Source organism: Tauraco erythrolophus, chromosome Z (assembly GCF_009769465.1).
Source record: "Tauraco erythrolophus isolate bTauEry1 chromosome Z, bTauEry1.pri, whole genome shotgun sequence".
In the NCBI taxonomy this organism is placed as follows: domain Eukaryota; kingdom Metazoa; phylum Chordata; class Aves; order Musophagiformes; family Musophagidae; genus Tauraco; species Tauraco erythrolophus.
In genome coordinates, this window is record NC_141496.1 from 10,539,666 (window position 1) to 10,554,077 (window position 14,412).

General features: G+C 45.2%; 1 protein-coding gene across 1 annotated transcript in view; it reads left to right on the forward strand.

Moving 5' to 3' along the window:
• Nucleotides 1-456: 456 nt before the first annotated feature.
• UBE2R2 (ubiquitin conjugating enzyme E2 R2) overlaps nt 457-14,412 on the forward strand; it is a 60,443-nt gene continuing 46,487 nt past the window's right edge. Inside the window, exon 1 of the mRNA XM_086628754.1 lies at nt 457-654. Coding sequence (XP_086484880.1) covers nt 478-654 — 177 coding nt within the window. The 5' untranslated portion in view covers nt 457-477. The remainder of the gene's footprint in view (nt 655-14,412) is intronic.

Genomic DNA, 14,412 nt, shown 5'->3' on the forward strand with positions numbered 1-14,412 from the left:
GGGTCTCTGCCAGCTCAGCACCTGCCGTTCCCACCCGTGACCTCCGCACAGCGCCGCCCCCTCCGTCCCACTCCCGGCACAGCACGTGGCTTCTCCCCCGCGCCGCGGCAGACGGAAGGGGCGGTGCTCACGCACCGACGCACGCCGCCCCGTCCCGTCCCCGCTGAGGGTTACGGCGAGGAGCGCTGCCCCTTTAAGGGATCCGGTAGGGGCGGGGCGTGCGGCGGGGCGTGGCTTGCCGTGCGGCGGGGCGCGGCTTGCCGTGCGGCGGGGCGTGGCTTGCCGTGCGGCGGGGCGTGGCGCGGCGCGGCGCGCTGAGGTCAGCGGCGAGCGGGCGCCGTCACAAAAGGAAGTGGCGGCGGCGGCGGCGGCGGCCGTCAGCGCGGGGAGGGGCGGGGGCCCGCGGGGCAGCGCGGCGGCAGCAGCAGCAGCAGCGGCAGCAGGAGTGCGGGGCGGCGGCGGCGGCCGCGCCGCGCCATGGCCCAGCAGCAGATGAGCAGCTCGCAGAAGGCGCTGATGCTGGAGCTGAAGTCGCTGCAGGAGGAGCCGGTGGAGGGCTTCCGCATCACCCTGGTCGACGAGTCCGACCTCTACAACTGGGAGGTGGCGATCTTCGGGCCCCCCAACACCCTCTACGAGGGCGGGTACTTCAAGGTACGGCCTTGCCTCCGCCCCGCCGGCCGACCGGGCCTCCCGCCGCCGCCGTGGTCCCGGGAAGCCGCCGCTGGGGCCTGCGCACCGCCCCCCCATTCCGCCCGGCGGGCCTCTTTGTCGGGCTCGGAGGGGCCCCGGTGGGGCGGCGGCCCCTCCGCCCCCCGCGGGAGCGGGTCGGGGCCTGCAGGAGGAGGGCGGGGAGGCTCGGCGCCCGGAGGTGGTGCCCCTTCCCGCTGCCCGGCGGCGGGGGCCGGGGTCTGTCCGCGGGGCAGGCTGGCTGGGGCCTGCGGGACCGCCTTCCTCTCTCCCCGGGGCGCGCAGCGGGGAGAGGGGCCGCGCCGCAGCCGCCTCTGTGCTGTTGTGTTCCGGTTCTAGCCCCCGGGGAAGGCAGGCAGCTCATGGCGGGGTGCAGGTGCTTCCCGCCCACCCCGAGCTGTCCGCTCGGCTCTGGTCTGCGCGTAGTGATTTCGAAGTAAGGGGCTTCGCAGCAATCCCTCGGTATCTTTGCTCGTCGCGCAGGAGCATCCTGTTGTAGGATGACTAATTCTGGATAAAGGCTATGTTTTCCTCAAAACTTCATGGGCTTCAGGATTGGTTTTCATGTTTATTTCCGCCCCCCCCTCCGTTTTTCTTTTCTTCCTCTCCAAACTTTTAGAGGGCAGCCTTCAAAGGCTGTGGCAACACTTAATTGGTAAAGGTAAATAAGTGCTTTCAATTGCTCTCTCAACCTTCCTGTTAATACAAAAAAACCTTTGTAGTTGCTCTTTCTCCTCTTGTAAATACAGTTAGCAAGAAATCTGGCACTGCTGTCCCAGAAGGGAGCTGGAGTGAGCGGACTTAAATTCTCAAAACAACTGGAGGATGGGAAGGAATTGCACGTTTGTCTTAAAAGAAGCAATTAAAAAAACCCTTGGTGCTTGCAGAAGATATGTTGCACTGGGCATACTCCTTTGCACTTGATGTCCGCTTGGTCCCTGGCAAAATGTCCCCTTCAGCTCACTTTTGCCAGGATTTAACTGTCTTAGTAGTGGCTCCTGCACCTCCCGTTTCATGCCCTTTGGCTTCTGTCAAACTGAAAAAATTTTTGGATCATCTCTTTGCTTGGCTAATGCGCATCTTTGGTGCCTCTTGGCCTCTCCGGGTCAAGGTTTAAGAGCTTTGTTCCACAAAACTGAAATAACCTGTAGCTTGGGGAATCATAGATTTGAGTCACGTTCAGTTTGGCCTCATTGTTTTGAAGGAAGGGAAGGCTTTGGCACAAGGCTTGCCTTTTGTGATGAGTTGGCTGGCTTACTCATGTAGGTGTGATAGGTATATTCTTAGACTCACCTCCATTATTACTAACTCAGGAAGTCGCTCTAGTCTCGGGTTGGTAACTGGGTCATTTTTACATCCACATGGTTTGATGACCTCTTCCTGCACTTGCGTTACTCATCCATTTTTTTCAGAGAAATCACAATGGGTCAAAATATTTTTGTTTGGTTGGGGAGTGCTCTGGACTGTATGTTTCCAAGTGTTCCTGGAAAGAAGCTGAAGCAGCCTGTGAGATAATCTGGGGTTGTGTGTTAGCAAGTGCAGATTTAGGCAAGGTTGCCTGTTGCCTAAATTATTACAAATGTGATACTTTTCTAGGTATTTGATATCCTTGAGCTGTCGTGCTTTTCTTCTAAATTCTCCTGATTGATCAATCCTGTGATGCTTATTTTGAGGGTGAGAGACTAAGGTCTCCTGATGCCTTCACTCCTCCAAAGCAGAGGGATTCCCTTCAAGTGGCATGGCTGATGTCTGTCCTATGTTGTTTCTGTCTCCCCTTTCCTCCATCAGGAGCTGTGTGTGGTTGTCGTGGTTTTGACTGGGACAAAGTTGTTTTTTCTTTTTAGCAGCTAGAGGAGCTCTGTGTTTTGGATTTAGTGTGGGATTCATTATGAGAGGAAAGTTGATAGTTGGCACTCAGACCTCAAGGACTTTTCATCTTGCCGTGTTTTTGCCAGTGTGCAGGAGCACAACAGGCTGGGGGGGAGCATGGCTGGGACAAAGGGTCCACGACTCTCCTTATGATTTGTACTTAGATTTAGGACTGAGGGCCAAATTGACCAATGGAGTATTCCATATCATGCAGCATCATGCCCAGTATATAGCTGAGGGCTGACTGGGAAGTTTGAAACTCTCGTCAGAGGGCCTTCTCTGACTCTGTGTCTCTTGGAGGTCTCTTTCTCTCGTTTCGGGGCTCTCGCTTGTCCAGGATTGCAGTGTTGGAACTTACCTGTTTCAGAATCATTTGCCGGGACAGGACAGGCGTTGGTCACTGGGTGGTGAGCGATTACACTGTGCATCACTTGTTTGTATGTGTTTTTGTCATTATACACACACACAAACACACGCACATTATTATTATTTTATCACTGTTATTTTTGATTTATTACTAAACTCAGTGATCTCTAAGGTCCCTTCCAACCCAAACCATTCTATGATTCTATTATTATTAAATTGTTCATATCTCAACCCAGAAGTCTTCCTTTCCCCTCCCTTAATTCTCTTTCCTTGTTCCCTGGGGGTGGAGGAGGGTGAGCCAGTGGCAGTGAGCGGTTGTGTGCTGTTTAGTTGCAGGCTGGGTTAAACCACGACAGTGGCATTTTTTTGTTTTGGCAGTGTTTTATCTGTGGTTATGAATCCTGACTTCTGAGCCACAGAAAAAGTGGTCTTAGGCTCTTGTTCTGTCCCTCAGGAGAAGGAGTCCTGTTGTCCTGAGAAGTGATGTTCATGGCTTTCTTTGTCTTGGGCCTTGAGGCAAAGGGTCAGATGTGTTGGACTTGACTTACTGAATTATTTAGAGATAAGATTAATACCCTAAACTTTATTTGGTGGGGTGACTTCTATGACGTAGTATATGCAAGGTGAGCGTTAGTTTAGATCAGCATCTGATTTATTTTTCGAATTTCTTGACTTGATGAAATATCTAGCTTCATCTTGTTTTGTATTTTCAGCTTCCTAAGAAGAAGTAAGCAGGGTTAGAAATATGCAATTGCAGGATTTACCTTTGTTAAACTTTGTGGTGATGAGAGTTTGGGAATTTTCTTCTACCGAAGGTGTGGTTTGAAGGTCGGAACTGCAGCACAAGGGCTTCTAGTTAAGCTCAAGTATAAATATTTTGAGTAAAACCTGTGTTTAATTTGACCTTAATAAAGGAAGTGTTAGTGATCGCTCATTGGGAATACAAACGCTTGATTTGTGCTCTTGGAGCTGGTAACATCAGCTTTTGTCACCTTGTTTATTCTTGGAGAAATACGACCTTTCTCTCTGGGCTGTTGAGCTAGTTGAATGAACTGAAATGAGGAAAGTGTTCTCTTTGCACCTCCTTGACAGGAGCTACTGCTGTTAAAAGCTGGTTCAACATTTCAACAGATTCTGGTTTCAGTTGCTAATCCTGGAACTCTAGCATTTGATAAAGTGAAACAGAAAACCTGACCCCAGAATGTTTGTGTAAATGGCAGGTTACCAATACCTTAGTTCTGGCAGTGGTAAAGTCAGGGACTTCTTAAAAATTCAAGCACAGCATCTAAGTGTTTTGTATCAACTAATACAGCATGCTCAGATCTGCTGGAGCACTTGCTAGTTCAGGACCTACCCCTAGATGGAAAAGGCATCAGCCTTCAGAAGCAGCCAGTGTGAGAAGAGCACCTTGTATCAGCGAGGGATTGGAGCAGTCCTGAGCCACAAGCCCCTGCTATACGATCAGCTGAAGGTGCACACCTGCAGTGGAGGTTGTGTCAACCTTTGCTGTATCTAGTGACTTCAGGTAGCTGTGTTGCATGGCTGGGAACAATGTTTTGGGCAACCCTTTGCCTAAATTCCAGGTTGCCACCCTCAAGGAAGGACTTGAGCTATGTCATGCACTGGTTACCTCTCATTCCTTGCTGGCAAGGCAAAAGTAGCTCAGGGTCAGTGATGTTAAGTCTTCTAAAGAGGTCCAGTGATAAGACCAGACATTTGGATGACCGTCCTGGCAGCCCTCAGCTGCTGTCAGCAAGAAATTGCCAGTTTGACTGAAGTTTCTGGCAGAATCAGTTGTGTTGGGCTGCAGGTATTTGGTTGCGATAACTGAACTTGAGTTTTGGTCCCTGGCCTATTCAGAGTTTAAGGGTGAAAGGTGTTTCCTAAGATGTTGATTTGATCACAGCTGATTCAGTTATTGAGTTTTTTTGAGTCCCAGAGGGAAGATTTTTCTCAGAATGAAATGCTTCATGTGCAGGTCATAGGTGGTGCCAGTTGCTTCTTTCTTAGGTCAGCTGCAAAGGACGTGGTGTGGTAAGACAGGTCTTCAGATCAGACTCCACTGGGCTATGTGGTAGGTCAGAATTCCTCTGGAAATGATGGGAATGTGTTTTTCTGGGTTTGCAGGCAGTGCCTGAGCAGTAGAGAACCAGATTGTGCTGTAATCTGCAGAACTATGTGTCGGCAGGTCATCGATGCTACCTTTGTGCCATAGATTTCTTCCGTTTGGCTGAGAGTGTTCTTCGCTATCTGGCAAAATAATTTCTTCACCTTTAATTTCAGCAGCTGATACTTAAATGGGGACCACCACAACAAAGGTTATTAAGATGTAATCTGGTGGCGATAGGTGCTAGTTGGGATAGATTTCAGTGGCTGAGGGTTGCGCGTGGTGAAACTTTCACCATCTCAGTTGACCATTGTTCAGTTTCTCTACCTGCCTTGAAATCTAGTGTCTGTCTTTGATGCTTGGGCCTTCAGAGCCTGGAGCCTGATAAACCTCTGCCCAAAGCTTTGATCAAGCGATGTTTTCAGGACACTTGCAGAACTATTAGAAGATGCTTCCTGATGGCTTACTCAAAGCGCCCTGTGTCTGGTGTGATTGCAACTTAGCATCACAGCTTTTGATTGTTTTTAAAAAAGGAAATTCTTCTCATTTTTATAGTTGAATGGTATACTTGTACTGGGAGCCAACCTATTGGGGAAGGTGCAAGTGAGAAATTATACAAATAGAAACTTCATTATTAAACACACAGCGCTGCCTAGGAGCACAGTTTGGCCAAGTATGCTGTGTAAGAAGCATGTTTAATGTAGAGCAAGAGTCAATATTAAAAGCTCCTTCAGAGGTGATTTAGGCTGCATGGATGGAAATGAATACACAGAACATGAAAGGAAACAAGAAAAATTAACTGCATTGTTAGAGTTGCCATTTGATAGTTCTTCAGGCAATTTATTCCAAAAGGTATTTTTGCTACTTGAAGGGGCAAGTCTTGACACATAAGTTGGAGGGGGGGAAAAACCCTTAGTTTTTCCAAGTAATTTGGGGGCTAAATACTTGTGAAGGCATTGTTTTCTTTGCTTTTTGTAACTCATTAACTGTGTGCTGTCTAGAGTTCTGTATTGTTGGATCTCAACTTCTTCCAAGTGATTTGTTTTGACTTCAATGCAATTTGGGAACAATTTTTTTTTTTTCCGAGCAGGAACTCGATACGGAACTTACTTACAGATAAACATGGTGCTCATTCTTGCCATCAGTTAAAAGTTTGTTATTGTAGGCTACTTCTCAGAGAGCTTAAAATTAAGCGAATAGAAGTTTCTTAAGCGCTTAGAATTATGTAACCGGTAGAACATTTAACTTCCCAAAAATATTCCTTGGTGCCAAGGCAAAAACGTGTGGTACTCTCAGCGCAAAGCTGCTTTCTGCAGGCCTCTGCATTGCAAGGTGCTCCAGAGCTGCTCTCCGCGTACTTAAGCGTCTTATTTTTGTTGCCTTCAGGTATCACTGATGCTAATAAGCAGAGGTTTGATGCAGCAAAGAGATACAGAACTGTGGATGAATAGAGCCTGGAGTTGCTTGCTGACGCTCTGAAGAGCTCCCGTTCAGAGTAGGCTGTCTCCGGAGCAAAAGGACTGCTAAGCTGTCTGCAGCCAGAGAGGCAGCAGACGACTTCTGTTGTTAGTGCGCTGATCATAAGCACGGTTATGTTCTCCATGAGGCCTGGGGAATACCTGATTGACCCTCACTTCTGCTGTTGCATGTAGGTTTTTTGGATGGCTGCACCTCTGGAGGTCCCACAGAACCCCCCCAGACTACTCACTCAGCCTATAGCCTGTTTTGGACAACAGTCTGTCCTCAGGAGGAAATGGGCAAGGTAATGATGACAGCCAGCTCCCAGTTCTTCCCCTAGGGCTCCTCTGATCCAGGTAGGGTTATTGTGTATGCTAAGAAGCACAGGTAGTGATTTCCAGTTCTGATACTGCCTGAAAATACAAGATCATGTGCAATTAGGTCGTGTTATATGGCAAGAGGAGAGCTGTAGCACAGCCTACTCCGGCTATTAGAATAAAAATGGAGAGCTTTCTGTTTGGAAAGATTGAGCACTATCAGTTTGCATAACTTTTCCGTTGTTTGACTCTATTTCCATGAGTTTGCACAGAATGATCCTTGGATAAGGTAAAATACAACATGAATTTTTCTTCTTGGGTGACAATGCAAAGAACTGTGCCTCTTGAAATGTCTTAACTGTCTGTTCAATACAGAGACAGCTTCAGATCTGGTTGATATTATAGGAATTAGTGTAAGTTTTTGACTTTGTAGTGTTAGAAGAGTGTTCATGTTATTTTTTTTGCGTAAATCCTTAAGATCTCCAGTATTGCAGTGATGTTATACCAGTGTCTGTGTGGGACCACATCTGTAACTTCTCAAAAACTCAAACATGTTTTTACCTCACTGTTTCTGAAGTCATGCTTATGCTGCCTGCTGTTTTAAATAATGATATATTTACACTGGGTATCTTCTCTTTAATAGCGCTTTAGGTCTACTGCATGATGCTCATTTTGCATCTAGAAGGTAGGAAATGCCAGGAAAAAAAAAATCAACACCAAAACACTTGCAGAACTTTAACTCTGATCTTTGACATGCAGTTTTGCTGTACTGTTTATGGCCCTCATAGAGTGTTCATAGTATGATGTAGTAGTGGTAGCAGTATGTCTGTAGTATGGAGTAAATGGTGGAGACTTTACGTTGAACTGAAGTGTAACTCGAAGTTGGAAACGTAATAGAGTTACAGATGGACTGCAGTGTGGATGGACTAGAGGTGTGTGACTCGTTACATAGCAGATCCTCCTGTAATTTGAGTTGCGTGTCATCAGACGTGTGCATACACATGTGCACGTGCACAAAATTAGCTTGCTGTTTCCGCAGTGCTATTTCGTTTTTAAAACCTCAGTGTTTTATCCAGCATTACGAGTTAGAGGAGTTGCAGTTGATCTTACTCAGCTTTTGCAACAGTGTCTTGCTGAGAATGTCTCATCTCACCAGGCCAGTGTAATAGTAGTAACTTTGGCATCGTGTACCCTCCCCTGAAGCAGTAATAGGCAAGATGAGCCAAATTGATTGGTTGCCGATCTCCACATCTTCTGAAATATTTAAAATGCATAAATATTGGCCAAAAGCAGCCTACAAATAGAAAAAGGATGAAGCGGGTGACGTGTTCAGATACCATAGTATTTGTGATTAACAGAGAGAAGGCTGCCTGGCAGGCAGGCTGTGTCTTAACTTGTTAAGATTTTAGTACTAAAAGCATGATGTGATGTGTTCCCATTGGTCTATTTTGTTGTCTTAAAATTGTACAGGTAATTTAGAAATTCAGGTAAAGGGCTTTTGCTTAGGAGGTGAAACTTAAGTTCATAGCTGTAGGGACGTGTTTGCAGTAACTATGTGACGCTTCCCTGAATTAAGATATGTATCCTAGTTAAAGTATTCAGAACATGTGGTTTAATGTTCATTGTCACAAAAAATTTAGAGGGGCTAAGATGCAAAACCCTTTGCCAGAGTTTTGGAACAGTGTGAGCATTTAGTTAGACTAGTGTTTATCCAGTGTGCCACTTGGGTCAGTTCTTGTACGACAGATGCTTTTCCATTGTGCAAAAAATCTTGTTTTTAAATTATTCCGTAGACATTTCTTCAGGTAGAAACCTTCTGGTGTAAGACCTAGGCAAAGGCTGAAATCATATTCTCTTTTGCAGCACCCTTTTTGGCCTTACCGAAACAAAATCCATGCCATGTTGTAGCTTTGACTTACAATATGTTCTGTGAAGATGCATTTATTTTTGTATGAAGTCTGCTTGTATAAGCCTCTAATTCATGGATGTAAACTACACTAGTGTGCAAGTGTTTGCTTATCTTGGCTAGAATAGCTATCTCTGGAAGCACTCATCTTTATTAAAAGAACGGGCTTCTTAAAATGTATCAAAGAATGGGCTTCTTGTAATGCTTTGAAGAAAACTGAATTTCATCTTAGTGCTACCAGTTACTTCTCTTGCAGGATAGTAAACATATCCACACTTAGTAGCTGAGTGCCTTTCAGCAGTGCATTATGCAGTATAACTTGAGAGGCTAACGTCTCTTCTGAACCTTTTAAGTGTCTTGTAGCTATTATCTAAATTCCTTCTGATTTGTCCTTCGTGTGGTAACAAAATGCCTATACCCAAATGTTTCATATGAAAGTCCATGGCACCTTTTGGTTAAGGTGGAAGGAAAAGGCCTTGTCTGTTCTTGGTGATACTGGCGCTTCAGTGGGATCTCTGCCTAACCTTATTTTTTTGTGGTGACTGTGTTACTCAAAATGCTGAGCAAAAAAGGCATTGAGGCTCAACTTTTGTTGAAAACTTAGTGTTCAAATTTAGTGGATGGTGGTAAAGTTTCTTCTCTTGTGTAATTCTGTGTCAAAAGGCTGTTTCTTGAGATAACAACAACCATGTTCAAACAGTTCTCTATAGAGGACCTGTTGTCCCTTCTTTTTTTGAACGAACTTGTAAGTGAAACTAGGCATTTTATATTGCTGTATGATCTCCATTAGAGCATATAAAAATGAAAGTTGAGACCAACATATGGAATGATTTCCATTTCTCAGTGTCTGCCAGAAACCTGAAAGCTTATGTGCTTCAAAATTTGACTAATATGCTTTCTGTGAAACTTGATTTTTAAATTTTTTTTTTCCCTGATGGTAGCAGTTGTTCATTTGTGTGGAAGAAGCCTTGGCTGCCTTTGACCTGAAATATAGCAATAGCAGCACTACTGGGGGAAGCTGGATAGGTGGGAGAGACTTCACTGAGACTGTGAACATTTGGGCTTTCACTTTTGGAGTTGGCTGGATTGTTTTTGAAAATATAATACTGAGGTTTATTTTGACCCTTGGAGTTTTATGGACAGACTCATCAGGAGCTAAACCTCAGCAGGGTCATGGTGGCATATTGCTCTGGAGATCTATTTTAAATGGCAATAATAGCTGAGTTCATGGTCTTGTACACTTATCTCTGGCTATTCTCCAGTTAGAAAGCCAATAGTTGTGTTGGCTGCTGCTAAGGAGGAGGGATGGAGTAAGAAGGCTGCTGGTCTTGGCCACTTTCTTCTGGATGTTATGGAGTAAGAGGGAAGTATGAGAGGGTCCAGAGGAGGGCCACGAAGATAAGAGGGCTGGAGCACCTTTCCTATGAGGACAGGCTGAAAGAGTTGGGGCTGTTCAGCCTGGAGAAGAGGAGGCTCCAGGGTGACCTTATAGCGGTCTTCCAGTACCTCAAGGGGGCCTACAAGAAAGATGGGGAGAGGCTGTTCAGGAGGGCCTGTTGTGATAGGACAAGGGGTAATGGTTTTAAAATAGAGGGAGGTAGATTCAGATTGGATATTAGGAAAAAATTTTTTACCATGAGAGTTGTAGAACACTGGAACAGGTTGCCCAGAGAGGTGGTGGATGCTCCATCCCTGGAGACGTTCAAGGCCAGGTTGGACGAGGCCCTGAGCAACCTGATCTAGTTGGAGATATCCCTGTTCCTTGCAGGGGGGTTGGACTAGATGACCTTTGAAGGTCCCTTCCAGCCCTAACAATTCTGTGATTCTGTGATTCTGTGATTCTGTGATTCTGTGATTCTGTGATTCTGTGATTCTGTGATTCTGTGATTCTGTGATTCTGTGATTCTGTGATTCTGTGATTCTGTGATTCTGTGATTCTGTGATTCTGTGATTCTGTGATTCTGTGATTCTGTGATTCTGTGATTCGCTTCCACTGCTGTTAGGGGTAATAATCTGATTTCACTGATTTGAAGCAGCCTGCTTAATGTTCAACTTGGACAAATCATTGTTAATTTTCATCCAATTTGCAGGCTTATCCGATACCTACAAAGTATTTAGTTCACTTTGTTTCATGTCTCTTGTGTGAGTGATATGCTTATGCTTGGACTCTTCAACCAGGAACCATATTTTACCTACAAAGAGCACATAAGTAACATGCTGGCAATCAACAAAAGCTGTAAAAAGCTGTGCTCTTGGTGGTAATGTCCATGAAGAGCACAGCTAGGCTGGCTGCTGCAGGTGTGTGCTGCCTACCTTAGCCAGGGAGCTTCCTGCTGGGAGTTGTAGGTGTATTGCTGAGTGGTGGATCAGGTCAGATTGGGGTAAGGGTAGTGAGTAACCATCCCAAAGCATGCCATTACCTGTTCCCAGGCCTTATGGGGGTGCAGTGAAGTGTCACATGGGCATATCTTTGGTATGCGTGCCATACTTGAGATCTTGCCTGCTGTCCCAGTAGGTAATGCCACATACGGTGGAGTCAGCTTTGTGCAATGGCAGAGGCATGGAGGAAGGTTCTGGTATGCATGGCCACAAAAACCTGTCATTGTGATGCTACCAGGCCTCTTTGTATGTCTTGTAGTCTCTGGAAACCCAAGCCCATCTCAGGTGTCTCACTCTCTTCATCTCTTTTCCTGTACTGGACTGACTGTACTTTGGGACATGACGGAGGGCTGACATAGATCTCCTGGTGTCTCAGGCTTGTTCTGCTTCATCTTCCCCTCTGCAGCTGTCAGCTTTGAGCAAATGGGTCACTTTCACCTATTTCAAAAAGAAATGTGAAGTGTTTTTGACCTGCATACTTCTAGCCAATGGCTTCTAACCCATGGCATACTTATGTAATGGCTAGTTTCTGCTGTTAAAACAAAAGTAAGCTTGCTGGTGATGCTAGGGAGAGCCTGTGAGTTACACTTCAGCAAATCTAGCAAGGCTCCGGTTGGAGGTTAGTGGATAGAAATAGACTCTTCAGATTTTGGCATCTGCATCAGTTCTGTTGTATCTTTGACTCTTGCATGCACCAGTTTATTTGAAATCTCCTGGCTGTTTTGTTCAGTGGGCATTAGTTCACAACTGGGGCTCCAAGTAAGTTTTGGGGTTTTTCTTCCTCCCTCTTGTTCAGTAGAGAGTCAGCGACTTCCTTACTCCAGAAAGAAGAATAGATACATGTATGTGTCCTGGAACAAACTCTGTAATAGTGGGTTTTGCATTGCTGTCAACTCTTCTAAATCTTTATAGTAAAAAAAAAAAAAAAGAAATTACTATGAAGGAGGTGTTTTATGGCAGATGAACATAATGATGGCACTGGGAAGGAGATTCCCTCTTCTCAGAAGGGACTTCAGTCTTGTTAGACTCTTTTATGTGATAGATAACTTGTGCTACTGTAGTAATGCAGAAGAACTGAGGATGAAAAAAATTTAGGCTAAGCCTAAGGCCTACTATTAACACTTGGTTGCCATGTTGAATTTGGATCTTAATTTGCAGATTAATAACTAGACGATGTAAACTTGAAATAAGAGTGTTATGGGAAATCAGCTTATTGCAAGGAAGGTTTGTGTCTGTTACTAGATGCTTTTATGGCCAACCAAACACTGTCTTCTGCTAGGTAGCAGCCAACAAGCTTTCTTTGGTACATGTTTAGTAGAGCTTTGTTTGGTAAAGCTAGTAAATATTGCTGTGTCACATTTGCTGTGTGAATTGCTACGATCTGATGTTAGACTGGGTGAAAGGGATGCACAGTCCAGAATTCATCATCTGTTAGACCCTTTGTGTCAGTGAAACGTGGCACTTGTCGAGAACAGTCTGCGGATGCTACACAAACAGGATGAGAGCCAATGCGATGCATTGTTCTAGATCTCTTGGTGAATGTAAGAGGTGCTTATCTGAAGGACACAGGGCTAGGGTTGGAAGAGTCATGTAGAAGTATGGGAGCTTTGTACAGCTTTGACTGTAAGGTAGGGCCAAATGTTCTTTGATAACAGGAAGAGGCAGTTTAATTTAGTGGATAGGATAGGGACTGAAAGTCTTCAATCTGTAATGGGTTTGTATTCATGATCTCGGATAAATTAACATTTTTATGTAAAACGGGTGTATCTTATAATAGCATAGTTGACTAAATCTGTAGGTAGAAAGCATTTTGCTTTTTGTAAGTGGCACATGGGAAAGCTTTCATCCAAAACAAATTCAACTTGTGTGTTTACAAGCACAGTGTTTAAATTTGATATAGGTAAAGAAATTGTCAAGTGAATAGCTTTTAGGCTGCTTAAGCATTAAAGCAGAGAGATTTCTGGAATAAGAACTTCTGCTTATTCCTGTTTTTTTTAAAGAAAAAAAACCTGAGCAGTTTCATGAAGCACCTCAGCACAGATCCTGATGTACTGACAAGTCGCACTCCTCTGCACAGACTTTGTCCATGAGGCAGCTGCAGCAATTCTCCAAGAGCAAAAAATAAAGCTGGGGTTGTGTAACTTAACCTGGGGGAGGAAGGGGACATTCCTGGTGTTGAAGAGAGCCATCAAGTCAAGGCCTGTGCATGGAGGCTTGCTGGGGGAGACTTATGCTATGCCGGCTTCACAAATAATTCTCAGTGTATCAGGGAGAATCTGGGTAAACTCCTTGCTGGAGGAGGCAAAGCTATGCCTTGACCGCCTCGTTGTTTGAAATGTCAGAGGGATCTGCTCTGCACCGATTTCAGAGCTACCCAGCTTTTTTACCTCCCACCTCTGGGATTTCTTTCTTGTACCATCTTAATTGCTCCAGCTCCTTTTGCCCTTCTGCTGCAGCCACCCCAGGTCTTCTCTCCTGTGCGTTTGAAGATTAGGTTCAAAATAAAGCCTCTCAGTAGCAAAACCAGCATATGGGATTTGATGTCAAGTGTGGAAGTGTGAAATGACTCGCAGCTCCGTAGTGTGGCTGGGGAAACAGCCTGGCGCGGCGCTTTGTGGAGCCGTCACGTTCGCAGGACAGGGTTTGTTTCTAGTAAGTTAAGACAAAGTTTAAAGTGTATTACTGACGTGCCTCCGAGTTCTGTTGTGCTTGTCACCCAAGTGCAATTACCCAGGCTATGCCACAACACTGAGCTTAAAACACACGGGCAGAAAGCCAATTTCTATACTTAGTAAGCTCTTTAAATAGAAAACTACATCACAACTGACCTGCAGGTACCTTTCCTTCTATAAGGAAAGCTGATGTTTCTAGCTGCCAGAGGCTTCTTTGCTTTGATTATCAATGTGTTGATAAATGCTGATGTATGGTATATACTTGATAAAATAACGTTTGGACGCAGCTTAATGTGATTGCCATGTAGAGTTTGAATTTAAGGCAGAATATAAAGTCTTTCCCTGCTCTAGTTTTGTTAACCTTGTATTAATAGGTATGGCGAAAGGAATACTCAGGGCTTTCTCCAGTGTCAACCATGGAAAACCACCAAGGTTTGCAGTACTAAACTGTTGAGATCATTTTATAGTGCTTAAGTATGTCTGCATTGCAGCAGTGGCACATTCGACCTGTCTGAAGCACAGCAGTGGTCTGGTAGCGAGAGCACAATAACTTAACACCAGTTATGAACTGACCCAGCTTGCGAATTGGTTTTGCAGCCCATGCTTAATCCCACGTTGCCATGGTTGGACCGCTACCAGTATCCGTGC